At 35.9% G+C, this 16,674-nt stretch overlaps 1 protein-coding gene across 1 annotated transcript in view; it reads left to right on the top strand.

The window, feature by feature from the left end:
* Positions 1 to 16,674, top strand: part of ELOVL4 (ELOVL fatty acid elongase 4) — a 31,766-nt gene that overhangs the window by 8,936 nt on the left and 6,156 nt on the right. The window contains exons 2-3 of the mRNA XM_047859366.1: positions 14,451 to 14,638; positions 15,805 to 15,885. Of these exons, the coding sequence (XP_047715322.1) occupies positions 14,451 to 14,638; positions 15,805 to 15,885 (269 nt within the window). The remainder of the gene's footprint in view (positions 1 to 14,450; positions 14,639 to 15,804; positions 15,886 to 16,674) is intronic.

Here is a 16,674-nt window from a genome sequence, read left to right as displayed (position 1 = left end):
GGATTCTGTGTCTCTCCATCTCTTGGCCCCTCCCCTGCTCATGCTCTGTGTCTCTCTGTCTCTCGATAATAAATAAACGTTAGAAAAAACAAATTAAAAAAAAAAAAAGGATGCTCTCCTCCTTTGTTCTTAGGACTTTCCTGTGGTTCACCATGGTTTGCATGTTCAAAATTGCAATTTCTCTGCTCTCCTCACATAAATTCATTTTGTTGTTAAACTAAATATCTATTTTATTCGGGGCGCCTGGGTGGCTCAGTCGGTTGGGTGACCGACTTCGGCTCAGGTCATGATCTCGCAGTCCATGAGTTCGAGCCCCGCATCAGGCTCTGTGCTGACAGCTCAGAGCCCAGAGCCTGTTTCAGATTCTGTGTCTCCCTCTTTCTCTGACCCTCCCCCGTTCATGCTCTCTGTCTCAAAAATAAATACACGTAAAAAATTTTTTTTTAAATAAATAAATATCTATTTTATTCTTTATGTTTTTATTGTTTTATTTTTTCAGCTTACAATAAAATGGCTTTATAAAGGGAATGCATAGGTGTTGCCTAAAGAGCAGTACCCAAATGGCTAGAAAGTAGCAAATAACGAGAAAGACAACCTTGCCTTTGTATTTTATTTTACAATTTTAGCAAGAACTTTACAACCTTGGAAGATGGGACTGGTAGGCATTATTATTTTCATATGTTTAGAAGTCTCTGAGAGTCATAGAAGTTAAATCACTTGTGGATGAACGCTGTAGCGAAAATGGGTGTTAATAGGATGTTTTGTCTCTTAGCCTAGTGCTCTTGTCTCCCATCACACTAGCCAAGCAGGAAAGCAATAATCAAACCTCTGACCTACTTTACTTGATCTTATAGTGCTATCTATCTTATCTATGTACTGTCACTACTTAGAATACTAAATCTGAACAAAGTTGTAATACTGCCAGAGGCAATCTAAAGAAAAACATCTGAAATACTCAAAAGTACTGTAAGGCTGTTGTATGAGATTAAACTAAAAACTGATATTTATATAGATTTATATATTTAAATTATATATATGTAAAATATAAACAACATAAGTATTTAGCCTGAGAAGATAAAGTTGACTTCTATATGGTGGAGTGGCTAGAACTATAAAAAAGTATATTCAGGGGCTTCTGGGTGGCTCAGTTGGTTGAGCATCCAACTCTTGCTTTTGGCTCAGCTTGTGATGTCATGGTGGGATGGCGGGGGTGGGGGGGCAGGCAGGAGGCAGGAGGCAGGTCCAGGCATGGAGCCTGCTTGGGATTCTCTCTTCCTCTACCACACGTGCTCTCTTTAAAAATAAAAAAATATATTCAAAGTGAATTATGAAAATGTTTGCTAAATTTCACAGTCTAAGAATGTGAAACTATTGGTAATTAGTGAAAAGAAATAAATTCAGGACCAACAGTAAATTACCCATTGGATATTCAGCATATAGAACTGTTAGCAAGAGAAGATTATGGTCACAGTTCCCATTAAAACATACACACACTTCAATGGTATTTTCAGTGTTTTTGTTTGTTTTGTTTTGTTTTTTTGCTAAAAGGAAATACCATTTCAGTTTCCTTAAATCCTTAAGATCATTAGTGGCACTAAGGGGGATGTTTGGACTTTGAACTTCCAGATTAGCACAGGGAGGAAGTTTTATGACTACTTTTCTGAGAAGTCAAGCAAAATGTAAAAATGCAGCAAGAAGGAAACCACTTAGCTGCATTTTATCTTGGCTTCCAGGGTGTGAGGCATCATTCTTTCGTATCAAATACATATATATGAAGACATATTCATAAGAGCCAGTTTGTAGGGAAAGGGAAACAATACCAAAAGGTGGGGGGATTTGAGGCAATTAAGAGCTCTGGGGGAAAAATACACAACTGACTCTTAAATAATTCAGGGGTTAAGAAATGCTGCCCCCTGCACAGTCAAAAATCCATGTGTAACCTTTGATTCCCCAAAAACTTAACTTCTTATAGCCTACTATTGACCAGAAACCTCACCATAACATAGTTGATTAATGTACTTTGTGTTATATGTATTATATATTGTATTCTTAATTATAAAGAAAGTTAGAGAAAAGAAATGTTATTAAGAAGATCATAAGGAAAATACATTTACAGTTCTGTACTGTATTTATTGAAAATAACTTGCAAATTGAAGTGGACTCATGTGGTTTAAACCCATGATGTTCGAGGGTCAAATATATACATAAGTATATATAAATATGTGTGTGTGTGTATATATATATATATATATATATATATACACACATACATATGTGTGTATATGTATTTATATATATATATATTTCAACCATGGATTTAGATGTCATCTGCACATAGTGAAACTTACTGCTATTTATTGAGCTTCTAGAATAAGACCCTTATGGACTTGTAAAATGCTGTAGTATGTGTTTTATACACCTTATTTAATGTTCATAGCATCCCTATAAGGTAGGTATTATTTAATCATTATATGATGAAGAAACAGACTTAAAACTACGCAGCTTGGGATCACCTGGGTGGCTCAGCAGTTGAACATATGACTTTGACTCAGGTCATGATCTTGTGGTTTGTGAGTTTGAGCCCCACATCCGGCTCACTGATGTCAGTGAAGAGCCCACTTCGATCCTCTGTCCTCCTCTCCCGCTTGTGCTCTCTCTCTCTTTCTCAAAACCCAATTAACATTTTTTTTGAAAAGCTAAATTCTTAAAAAAACGCCAGCAAAACAGCTGGAAAGTAATGGAGCTGGGACCTAATCAAGCTGGGACCTTTCACCTTCCTACACGAGCGACTTTTTCCTAAGGCAGTATAAGCTTCCTATTCATCCAACAAATACTGTTTTACTGTCTACTAATAATAGCAAACATTTATTGGATGCTTACTAAGTTCCAGGCACTATGTCTAATGCTTTATATGTATTATCACATTTAATCCTCATATTCCTTTGGGCTGTATTTATTGAAAAGAATAAATTATTATTATTCCCTTTTCCCAAGTGAGTGAACTGACTTTCCTTGGATCTTCTCCTTCTAGTACTAATCCTTTCAAGTTAAATCTCAAAGGAATCAGTCTTCCAGCTTGCAACACACAATGATTCACTCACCTCATCTGTGTTATTGTCTTTTCTCCTTTGCAGTGTCTGAATCCCCCCCTGTGCATCTGCTCTCTGTGGACATTTTATCATTTGTCTCACTTTCTACCTTTTTCATGATCTCTGCTCAGGCAGACAGAACCAAATTTATTCTTTCCTTTTTTCTCTATTTTTTAACTCCTTTATCCATGCTTTCAGGCTCTTTGGTGACTGTTCTACAACTCAGTTACAGAAAACATTTTTGCCCTCCTGTTGTAACTACTTTCAGGCCATTTGCCCCCTCGTCCCCTCAGATGCTGCAGCTTACCTTTGCCTTGCTGGTGGAGACCTCCATTCCCTCCCGTCTGCCCATCACACGCTGAACCTCTGCCTGCACCACATCTATATTCTGCAAGGTCTGCCCTTTCCTTACATTCATCCAGGCACTCTTCCTAACTCAAACCATCACCCTTTTTCCTGAGGATGTAAGGGGAGGCTAAAGCAGAAATTTTCCCTGCTCATCACTCTGACTCAATGGGAACGTACTACACTTTCCTTCATGCAGTGCCTTCAGAATCTGTGTTTTACTTCCAGAGTATATCTTGGATTGTTACCTGTCCATTGTATCCAGCTGTATAAAGACCCTTTCTCCTCTAGTTCTGCCTTCTTCATCTCACTAATACCCAAAATCTTACTTGGCTTTGAGAATATATTAAGCATCACACGTTAGACTAGAATCCAGAAAAGGCCTTATGCTGTTATTCGGTTTACCCCTATCATAGAGATAAAATCCTTCTCAAACTCATCTTGACAACAGTTACCTATATTTTTCATTAAAAATTTTCTTTTTAACAAATGTTTGAGGGCGCTTGTATCCTAGGCGTTGTTATATGGATACATCAAAGAATAAAGACTGTGGCCCTGGCCCTCATGACCTTTATAATTAATGGAGGAAGACATTGACTACCTCATTAAGAAAAAGTCTGCGGTTTCCCTCTGGGGTTCCTCTAGTGTACGGTGTGACATTGACTGTTATTTTTGTGTAGTCAGTAAAGGCAAATGGATTTTTAACAATATTACTTGTATATTAGTGGTTAGTATACAGGTGTAAAAAATGGTATTGATTCACAGCTGTTGGTTCTAACTTATTAAAGAAGGATGAATAGTCTTGGAAAATATATAGTACATACTTCTCAATGTCTTGAATATACTCCCAAAGCTACTCAGTATCTCTAGTTGGTTGTTAGGCGTGTGTTTTTGTTTATGGCAGGTTAAATAGATGTAGATGTTGTTAAAAGGAAAATAAAGTGATTCAGGTAGACTCTAGGAACAAATAAATAAACCAAGCTTTTATGACTGGATTTTAATATAAAATAGGCCCACGTTTATGAGTAAACTAGAGCAGTTCTTAGTTTTTAATGTGTAAATCACCTGCGAATCTTATTAAAATACACATTCTGGCTTAGTAGTCCTGGAATGAGGCCTGAAATGCTGTATTTCTTTAAAAATTTTTTCCAACATGTATTTATTTTCAAGAGACACAGAGAGACAGAGTGTGAGTGGGGGAGGGTCAGAGAGAGAGGGAGACACAGAATCCGAAGCAGGCTCCAGGCTCTGAGCTGTCAGCGCAGAGCCTGACACGGGGCTTGAACCCACCAACAACAGTGAGATCATGACCTGAGCTGAAGTTGGACACTTAACCGACTGAACCACTCAGGCGCCCCTGAAATGCTGCATTTCTATTAGCTCCCAGGAGATACTTTTCTGCTGGTGTATCACACTTGGAATAGCAAGGGAATGGAGGACTCTTAATTTCTTTGATAATCTGCTACTTTGTACTAATATTGAAAAAGAAGACTTACAAATGTTCCTAAGCGATTGCTTTAAAAATATATTTAAGAAAAACAAACAATGGCATGGATTTTTATAGAATATTTAGTTGTTTTTTTACCCCAGCAGGGACTTTGTATACCTTTTAGAACCATATTGATCAATAACTCTTGTTCATTTTAACTGAATCAAAAGGGCAGTTGAGAAATGTCTTGAATGTCTATTCTCACAATAGCAGTAGTCATAATAATAATATTTATTTTCCAGACACTTTGCGGCCTTCATCCAGTCCACTAGTCTTCAGCCATTTGCTGGGTACATCCACTGTTAACAAGCCTTTATGGCTATAGAAATAACAATACTGCCCCTGCCCAGTCTGTGTGGGATGTGCTTAAACAGACTAAACGGACAGTTGCATGGTATAATAGAGGTAATCATAGTGTGCTTTAAAGGTTTCAAAAGAAATACATATTTAATACTTTTAAAATAAAAAATGAGTTAATGTTGAAGGGGCTTCTTACAGAGGGTTATCAATTTGAGCCTCAAAGCAACTCTGTGATTTGGGTAATTTTATTATTACCCCCATTTTACATAAGAGGAAAGTGTGCTCCAACAGTTTCAGGTGTTAAGTCATGGGGCTAGCACATAGGTAGACCTGGGACCCAGGTGTTCTTAATTCAAGTCCTGTCCCTTGTCTCTGTACCACACTCCCTCTGTTCCATGTGTGTTCCTAAGTCATCACCTGACTAGAATTATTTCCTAGTCTTGTGCTCACTCTTGTTAATTCTAGAAATTTGTATGTCCTAAAAATTAAAAATTTTACTGCTTTTTATTTTGGAAGATGATAACTAGCTTGGACTACTTGGGAAATAAAGTTCATTTTGATTGGTAGAAACCTGAATTCTAAAAAGCTTTAAGAAAAATCAATTACAAGAATTAATTACAGTTTGTGTATAAGTAGAGGTTTATAAAGGACTTGGATTACTTCAAAACTATTGGATTATGAATATTTTGTTATTTATGAAAACTAAATCCATATTATTTATTTACATTTTCTTTTTTTTTTTCTTTAATTTTTAATATTTTTAACATTTATTCATTTTTGAGGGGCAAAGAGAGACAAAGTACGAGTGGGGGCGGGGCAGAGAGAGAGGGAGACACAGAATCTGAAGCAGGCTCCAGGCTCTGAGCTATAAGCACAGATCCTGATGCGGGGCTCCAGCCCATGAACTGTGAGATCATGACCTGAGCCAAAGTCAGAGGCTTAGCCAACTGAGCCACCCACGCACCTCTGGTTTACATTTTATTAAAAAAGAGGTTTTGTTCTTTTAAGTAGCCTCTAAATAATTCAAAATGCAAAGTTAGACTTGTTATGTATTCGTTCTCCTGAATAAATTATAGAATGTGCTGTCTTCTCAGTATATAAGTTATAAAAATGTTCTGTTTTCTGTTTAAACTCTTATACAATTTATTATTGATGGTATTTTCCCTTTAATTTGGTTAAGCTCTTCTCTTGGAAAAGAGGATTTAGTGGTTTAATTATTATCAATAATAATGACAGTGCCAACACTTATTGAACTCTTATTCTGTGTCAGGCACCATACATATAGCGATATCTTAGTCCTCCCAACAACGCTGTTATCATCCATAAAGCCAGAGAGACTTAAGTGACTTGCTCAATGTATTTACCTAGTAAATTAGAGAGCTAGGATTCCAATGTTGTCAGGCTGACTTGAGAGTCAATATTTGCAATCTAGAGAACTTTAGAGCAGGAAGAAAAGGCATAGAAGACATCGCAGGACTTGACTTTAAAAAAAAACACCTTTTTTTTAAATGTTTATTTTTGACAGAGAGACAGAGTGCAGGTGTGGGAGGGGCAGAAAGAGAGGATGACACAGAATCCAATGCAGGCTCCAGGCTCTGAGCTGTCAGCACAGAGTCCGACACGGGACTCAAACTCACAAACTGTGAGATCATGACCTGAAGTCAGAAACTTAACTGACTGAGCCACCCAGGCACCTCAGGACTTGACTTTTAATGGGAGGGACTCAGCTTATTCCTGAAATAAGACACACCTGTGTGAAGATGTGGCATGGATAGGGAATAGGATACAGAAGAAGGAACAACAATTGTGGTATTCATGTGTGCTACAGCTTTTACATTTAATCATCACACATCAACCTGTGAAGTAGTTACTATTTCCTGATTGAAAAGAAAAGAACAGTTGATTCTCCATCTGTAAGTGTCCGTCGCTTACCCCATCCTTTTGGAAACATCTTAACTCTCCTTTCCTTTTTCTCTGGTTGCTTCACTTCCATTTCTCCCACTCTTCCCTTAAGTGTTCCCCAGGCTTCATTCCTTGTTCATTTTATTCTCTCATTCCACATGCTCTTTCCCTTGTGACCTCAAACTCGATGTGAGTGAGTCACATTGCCAGTGACTCTTCCATGTGTCTTTAACCCTGGTAGTTCTCTGCAGCCACAAGGCCTACTGGATACGTCCACCCAGGTACTTCAGACACACACAAGTACTTCAGACACAGGATGTTTAAAAAGTCACCTGGTCATTTCCTTCCAGATTCATTTCTCTTCCTTTATGCTCTGTCCTGGATCTCCTTCCAGATCTGTTCCTCTCCTTTTATGCTCCGGCCAGGATCATGGTTTCACCACTTCTGCCACCAGCCATGCCAGAAATCTGGGAGTACTTTTGAATTTTCTTTCACCCTTAGCTCTTACATCTGCATCAGTCACCACGTCTGTAGAGATTACTTTCATGTCTGCCTATGTTCATCACCAGTGCAGCCCTCTTAATTCAGGTTTCCGTCATTTCTTGCATTATAGTGGTGTCCAAGTCTGACTGCCCACCAGAATCACCAGAGGAACTTTGAGGTCACAGTCCTGGCCCTATCCATGGAGATTTTGATTCAGTAGATCTAGGGTGGGGCCCAACAATCTATACTTTTAACAAGCAGATGGTTCTTATGTGGGTGGCCTGGCAACAGAGATGTTTGAGAACCACTGATCCAACTGGTTTCCTTGCCTCTTGATGTATCCTCTTCCCCTTCAGTCCATCTCCCACTGCTTCTGCCATTATTTTTTATAAGCTAAACGTGATCCCCTATTTTTAACCAATTAAGCATCTCTCCATTATCTACCAGACAGATTCTAGCCTCTTCAGCATAGCTTGTAAGACTCTCCTAGGTCTGATCTGACCCATAATCTCCAGTCATTTCCTGCCATCTTCCTTTGTAAATATCCTCTACCCGAGGCCTGCTTAGTTTTCAGAATAAATGTGTTATTTCTTGACTTGGGGCTTTTTATACATATGTTTCTGTCTGTAAGAAGGCCTTCGTTCTGTTTGGCAAATTCCTCTTCTTTCCTTCAAGAAACAATTCAGATGTCTATCCCTGCAGTCCATCTTGTCCCCTGTCCTACCACTGTTCTTAATTGTCTTCTCTTATATTGTGCTCATTGTCCTGCAAAGCAATAGATTTTTTATGTCTGTCTCCTTTTCTAGTAAATGAGTTTTGACAGGTCAGGAACCAGACTACCTGCCCCAATCACTTAGCTCAGAAGGGGTGGAGAGTCTCACTTCAAAGTCTATTCTATGTATCCATCATGCTGTGTGATTTTAAGATACAGATCAGGTTAAGAATAAAAACCTGTTGGTGTAGCATGTTTGAAGGAAGCTCCACTTCAGATAGACCATTTTACCTCCCATTTGTAAAGGTATAATCTACACATAATAAAACTAACTCTTTTTATTTAAAAGTGTGTGAGTTTTGACACATACAGTTGTGTAACTATTACATGACCTTTTAATACGAATGAAATTTTATGATTACTGACTGAACGAATGTTTGTAAATAAATCATTCTCACTTGGTATGAGCTTTATGAAACAATCAAAATGTTCTAAATGGAAACTATTTCCTGAGGAAAAAAATTAACTCTTAAGGGCCTGAAAGAGTTAAGATAATGTATCTTAGTAATTCTTATTGTTAAAATAGTCTCTTGCTCCTGAACTTGATGTGCTACAATATTTAGCTCTAGGTTTGCTTAAATTTAATTTAAAACTAGGATAAGGAACTCATTGCCAAAGAAGACAGCTCTTTCTTCTTACAAAAAGAAAGACCAAGTTCTTAGAAATTTTCTGAATTTAGGTGTAATTCAGCTTCCTAAAACTTCTTTTCATTGGTTCTAATTCTATGGAATTAGAGAATAAATCTGAGCTCTCTTTAGGTCTTTTAGTATTTGATGAGTCCTCTTTCTTTTCTCCAGGCTGGACATCCTTAGTTTTTTCCCACCTTTCTTTGTGTTATGGCTTCCAAAGCATTCATGATCCTAGACCAGGTGTGTTAGATGTAGCACCTAAAAAAGTATGAAACTTAGTGTGAGTATCTCTTGTCCTTCTTTCTACTAAGGGAACTTTTGTAGGTCTCTCTTATTTTCTTTCCCTTAAAGAAACATGATTGATAGTCACAATTCTATCTTAACATACCATTTGTACCCAAAATTTGGTATTGGTATCAAATTGATGGAACAAATTGATGGAAATCATCTCTCTTAAAATTAATGGACATGAAAACTGAGTGGTATTGGAATACCTGCTAGGCTACATGAGGCTTTTGACTTCTCTGAATTTCATTTTTAATATATAGAGATCATATCTAAATCTACAATTGTACAGCCCTCCTTTAGGTAAAGGTTTACATGTAATACAAATGGCTTAAAATTGTTGATAAGCTCAAAATAAGAGCAAAATCACTAAGACATGGAGGCATAAACATGTTAATAAACTTAGATATAAAATATAAAAATAAGACAATTTGACAAGTCAACTAGAGTCAGTTTATATTTGTGCCATATTGATCCCCTCCCCCCAAACTGTACAAATAGAGAATTTCTAAGAATGTTATATAAAACCCATTTGAATCTTGGGTATTCCTTGATGACAGTTTGACTTCAGTGGTGGCAGGAGGAGTAGGATTTCAGTTGAATTGTTTTCTCTCTTGTTTTTTTCCTAATAAATTCATGGTGTGAATTCCTGTCCACAACTGTGTAGAATTAGGATATTGACAGCATATTGGAAATATCTCATCATTTACTCTAATGTGTGTAATCTACATTTAGATTCAGTGTAACTCAAATGAATAGAAGATTTAATTTACCTTTAAAATATCCTGTTTATAACAAATAAACAAAACTCAGAAAAAGGGATCAGATTTGTCCTTACCAAGGGAAGGGGGAAGGGGTGTTAGAAGAAGGTGGTCAAAAGGCACAAACTTCCAGTTATAAAATAAATAAGCACTAGGGGTGTAATGTACAATATGATGACTGTAGCAAACACTGCTGTATGATACACATGGAAGTTGTTATGAGAGTAAATCCTAGGAGTTTTCATCACAAGGAAACCATTTTTTCCCTTTATTGTTTTCTTTCTGTTTTATCTATGAAAAGATAGATGTTAGCTGAACCTATTGTGGTAATCATTTAACAGTATATGTAAATCAGACCATCATGCTGTATGCCTTATACTTACATAGTGAAGTATGTCAATTATGTCTCGATAGAACTGGAAGAAACAAAGAATCTAAGCAGATGTACACATCTTTCTTAGAAGAAAGGCAACATGTAAAAATGTTATTGAAACATTTGAGTTAATGACAGGCTGGATAATTCATTAGTTTAAGATTATATAAAATAAATAAAAGCTTTAGTATTCATGATCTTCTTTTACTGTTCTAACTCCACATCTTTTTTCTTTCTTTTCTTTTCTTTTCCTTTCGTTTCTTTCTTTCTTTCTTTCTTTCTTTCTTTTTTTTTTTTTTTTTTTTTTTTTTGGCTCAAGACTTGTGTGGGGGACCGGTTAGTAATAGTGAATTTTCATATTATTGTATGACACTATTGTGACTCACTTCATCCTTTTTAGTGGAAAAGGGAACAAGTAAAAGAAGTATTGGATATACGCATCTTGTCAGAAGTACTAAAGGAAATATTTATGCAAATAAATTTAGAAAGACACAAGTAACTGCAGAGACATGGAGAGATATGCAAATATCACCATAGGATGGGGGTTGTGATGCTGTGTTCAGATTGCTGACAGTTACTACAACTTCCATAATGCTTATTGCAGGTGGAATTCTTGAGGGCTTTCTGACCCTGGTGAACTGGTGGGCTATTTTGAGAAAGATACGGTGTGAACTATGGACTTTTATAGTCTGAAGATGGTTTTGTTAAGTGGTTGCTAAATGAACACATGACTTGCAATGTTGGATATAGAAATGGGAGGCATTGCCTTTTTTCCCTGGAGAAAGCAATGAAGTAAAGACACTGAGGCAGAGAGAGAGAGCACACATTTACCCCTAAATACTGGGTTGAAGTGCTGACTTGGGTTCAAGTTATATGTCCCATAGAGGAAGATCTGGGAGGAGCTGTAGAAAGGGTTGCTGGGCACTGAAGAAACCTGGAATATCAGTATATGCACTGTTGGATTTCATTTGAAGGTATCAAGAATAAAGGACTAAAATGGAAAAACAAATCAACCACTCATAATTTATGTATCAAATAAATGTTGTTTAGGCACCCTCATGAGCATTGCAGTACACGAATGAAAGACACAGCCCCTGCCTTCAGGGACATTGCATTTTAAAAGAAGGTATAGGACAGTGTGATGAGTGCCGCAGTGGAATAGAAATGTCGGGTACTCTGGCATGCAAAATGTGTTCCCTGACCAGTGAAAATTGCCCATTTTTTGGACCCAGTTTTCCTCACCTTAAGTTTCATTCTTCTTCCTAATTATCATTTTTTAAAAGTAACAACTTTCAGAAATTAAAATAAAAAAACCCTAAGAGATTATGTAACTTCTTGCTACTCAGAGGATGGGCCATGGAATATTGACATAGCATCCATTGGAGCTTCCTAGAAAATGCAGAATCTTCCTAAAAGTGGACTACATCCAAGACCTACTGAGTCAGAACCTGCATTTAAGCTATGCTTTCCCTCACCGTGATTGTTTTTCTAATTAAAGTTGGGGAAATACTAATCTAGTTCCCCTTCTCTCCAATAGGTTTTATAGATGAACAGGATGAAGACAGATGGTGCCCTTAAATGGTGGCAGAGCTGATATTAAAACTCAGCCCATCTGTTTACTGATAGAGTCTCAAATGCCTTTTCTAGTATCTCTGTTATTTCTTACCTACTCCCCTCCACCTTTTTACTCTTATGTTGGCCTCTGTTGTTTCATATTGTCAGATCTCCAGCTTCTTACTTGTGTCCCTTCCTCTTGGTGTCTTTCTTAGTTCTCTCTTTAAACTTCTCTGTTGAATAAGAGAATGGTACAGGCTACCCACACTGTATATCAAAAAGAATGAACATTTTTATTCATTCTTGATTTGGGGAAAATTTTTGGACCTTTTTCTCTAATTGCTTTCTACTTGTTCAGAACTTAACTTTGAAATCAGCAGGAATTCGGTGTGTGATAAGAGTGTGATATAATCTGTGATGTTAGAAATTAGAATCTCCTTTCAGATGAATTTATCTTCCTTTCTTTGCTATGTGGATTATCTCATAACAGACACCTTTTGCTCTTTGTTTCAAACACTTGGAAAAACAATGTCTGCCCTCTAGTTTCTAGAAAGGAATAGGACACCACAAGCTACTAGGATTTAGGGATTTGTATTAAGTTTTTTTCCTATAGGAAATAAATATCTAAGTGGATAAATATGCCATGTTTTAAGGGGGGACTTTGGCATAGAAAGATATGGTCATAGCAGGATAATATGACAATATTAAAGAAAAGCAGACAATCAGTGATAAGACCATTGTGGCACGATGCCTTCAACAAAAGTCAGCCACTCATCTTTTAAGCCACACCCTCTTTATAAGAGGACTATTCTCTCCTGTCTTGTGTTTTAGTTTATTTTTAACTCTGGAATATGTTTTGATTTGAGTGGCATAACCATAATTTCCATTAGTAGATAGTAAGCCTCTCCTGTAAATTCTGAAATAAAATCAGTTTTTGTTTTTTCTTGTTTTCATATGTGTTTTTCTTTCAAGTCACTAGCCCATGTTTCTAACAACTCTTATTTCATAGAAACCATAGTTATTATGTCACTTCCTGACTTGGGAGACTATGTTATTAAACATTGTTCTACTTCCATTTCCTTCCTTTTATCTTATTTTCTATCAATAGTGTATAGAAACAGACTAATTTTAAGTAAGTTATTTTGAAACCTAATTATCTAATCCAGAACTCTTCTGCATATATAATCTCAGTAAAACTGACATTTTAAATGGTGGGATATTGTAATGAGTAATTAAGTTAAATTTATTCAGGCTAGATTTTAGGAATGGATTGAAAGACAGGATTTTTTTGTTGTTGCTATTTTAAAAGTACATCCTATTCTTCAGCATGGAACAAGGAAACGTTTTGCATTACCAAGCATAAACTAGACATTAGATTCACAACCTGTAAAATACTGGTTAGCCTTTAGAAATATAAATTTCACTATCTTTTTATAATTTATTAGAATATTAATCTTTGTTAGCCCTGTATTTCATTATCATGCTTCTCTTAGAAATGTTACTTGTGGCAGAGCTCTATTGTAAAATTGATTCAAGGTTGCATATCTGAATATTAAGGACAATTGACTCATTTTAAATGAAATACTTGCACATATGTGAAGTAAATGCTTATAGCTTTAGAGAAGAGCTCATAAGTTGGTTATATTCAATGTCTTGAATATAATGGAAATGTCTTGGATATGGTGATTTCCATTTAAATAAATTATAGAACTGTAGTCCCCCCTAATTTAATCACACAAATATAACTATACTCTTGTCTTAGTGTCCAAAAGTATGCCAGGCAATTGCTTGCATTGCTCCACCTCTTCAGTTTGCTATTTTTTCCTGCTTTGCTTTAGGTAGGGAGGGAGCAGCTTCCAAACTGCTCTGATAAATCTCATATGTTTGATATGAATGACAAGTTTCTCCTTAAAATATTTATTTTCTGGGACGCCTGGGTGGCTCAGTCTGTTAGGCGTCTGACTTTAGCTCAGGTCATGATTCCACGATTCGTGAGTTCGAGCCCCGCATCGTTGCTTTGTGCTGACAGCTCGGAGCCTGGAGCCTGCTTCAGAGTCTGTGTCTCCCTCTTTCTCTGTTCTTCCTCCACTCGCACTCTGTCTCTCAAAAATAATAAATAAACGTTTAAAAAAATTTATTTTCTGTCTATGAAGTCTTTTGTTAACTTTTCACCCCCAGCTTGTTCTGTGTTTTTAGCAAGGTTGATTTCTTGTCTTTGTTCTCTAGGTTCTCTATAAAACTTAATGTGTGCCATAGGAGTGAAACATAATTTTCAAAAGCTACTCACAGGAATTGGTCTCATTTCTTTGGTTTTAATGCCATGTATTTTTGTTGTGACTCAGAGAAAAATGACTTGCGTTTGGTCAAATTAGGAAAAAAGCTAAGTTGAAATATTATAATTCCTGAGAAATTCATTTCAAAAGAATGTATTGTTTAATGAATTTAATATCACTTTGTTCTTTCTGTAGATAAACGTGTGGAGAACTGGCCTCTGATGCAGTCTCCATGGCCTACACTTTGTATAAGTACTTTTTATCTCTTGTTCGTGTGGCTGGGTCCAAAATGGATGAAGGACCGAGAACCTTTCCAGATGCGCTTAGTACTCATTATCTATAATTTTGGGATGGTTTTGCTTAACCTTTTTATCTTCAGAGAGGTAGGTTTACTAAAGTCACCTTGTAATTCCCCAGGGTTATTGGAAATTAAGAAATTAGAATGTGTAAAACCATCATGTAATATTGTACCCCAAGATAACCGTTAGCTAGTCTAAAAGGTAAATTTTGTATTATTGACATTTTTCATGTTTGGGTAACAAAAATATGAAATATACAGAAAGTATGGAACAGTTGTTTTAAAATGGAATTTTGAAGCAGACACACTAGATTCCAAAATAACCCCTATTAACTGTTCTGACACTAAAAGTTATTTAACTTTTCTGAGACTCATTTTCTCCATCTTTAAAATGGGAATAATACCTGCCTTCTAGGTCAGAAATAAGTGAAATAATTTTTGATAGTGTTGGCACATATTAAATAGTCAGTAAATAGTTGCTGTTGTTTATTTATAATTCTTATTCAGCAGTTTCAGATTTGGTAACAGATTAAAATATGCAGGTGTAACATACTGATTTCAAGTGAAATCCTATTACATTATGTCATTATATTTTGGGTTGCAACTAAAATGAGTTAACTGTTACACACTGTTAATCATCATGTACTTTTCTGGTCACCAGCAAATGCTCCCTGACATTCTGGAAAGAAATCCTAAAGGCTAGATCGACACAGGCATTTTTTAAGTTGTAAGAGTGGAAGGATTTTGTTTCCAAAGAGACTCCTTATTAAAAGTCTGTATGAACCCAGAGAATGGGAGTGGTGAGGCTAGGAAAATAAATAGTACTCTCTTTTAAAGAAATCTTTGACAACTTAGCCTATAGAATCTCAACTTCATAACAATTTTTATTTAACTTAGTTAGATACTTTGACCTCATTTGTTAGATAAAAACCACTCTGGAGCAAGAAATCAGTGTCACGCTTAGATCTGAGTCATAGTTAATCAAAAATTCTCTTAATATTATAAAGTAGATAGATTTGAAGCCTCAGTCAATGAGTTACTGGTGATTTTTAATTTAGATTTCAATTTGAGAGTAACTTGACACACAGCAAATTTTAGAAATTCTAATACCTTAAATGTTTAATGCATTTGAATTTTTTAGACAATATTGCTTTTTAAAATAATTTGAAAGGTTGCATATTGTATTTAGAGTTTTTAAAATTCTGTATCTACTAAAACTTTACTTTAAATATTATTCCCCTTTTTTTCCAGTTATTCATGGGATCATATAATGCAGGATATAGCTATATTTGCCAGAGTGTGGATTATTCTGATAATGTTCATGAAGTTAGGGTAAGTACATTAAAAATACCATTCGTCAGTAGAAGTGGGTTTAATTTTATAATCTCCACTCTGAAAATGTACTTTTGTAGAGTGGCAAAAGTGGATAGGATCGTGGTGTGTCAGTAAAGCTGTGTGTGTCTTTAAAAGCATATAACTGAAAATATTTTCATGGCCATCATGTCCCATTTGGCTGTGGGAGAGTGCATTTGTTCTGGATTACCAGAATGCAGTACTTAGAAAATTCCATGTTTAGTGTAAAGATGACATTTTGGAGTTTTGTTGGTTCCAGTCAAGAATAGAAACTTATAAAGAGAGTCTAATTCATTTGTTAAGAGTCTGAGGGAAAACAAATGTTTTATAAACTATGTAATGTTTAGTAAATTAAGCATAGCACAATCTGTATAGGCATAAACTCAGTTTTTATTATATTTGCAGAAAAATAAAGCATTGATAATATAATGTTACCATATTTTACTTTCCAGTCACCTTTGACACACAAAAGATTTATAAACAGTTCAGTTATGTACTGTCTTCTTTGTTGTTGGTACATAGGATACATATCAGAGAAATTACTTAATATAAAAAAAGTTGAGTTTAGGTTACTATCATAGTAGGGTTCTTGGAAAATATTTTAAAACATTTACAGAGGTCACCTCTCACTGGATCCTTGGATCCTTAATCTCAGCATGTAACATAATCTTTCTGCACCATCTGGTGTCTTAATTAGAGCCCAGGAAAAGAAAAGACTTATTCATGTAAGTAGGATTATATTTATGACCTAGGAAATATTTGTTACTT

Source organism: Prionailurus viverrinus, chromosome B2, assembly GCF_022837055.1.
Source record: "Prionailurus viverrinus isolate Anna chromosome B2, UM_Priviv_1.0, whole genome shotgun sequence".
Classification (NCBI taxonomy): Eukaryota; Metazoa; Chordata; class Mammalia; order Carnivora; family Felidae; genus Prionailurus; species Prionailurus viverrinus.
Note: the sequence above shows the minus strand (reverse complement) of the source record. Positions and strands in the feature narration are given on the sequence as shown.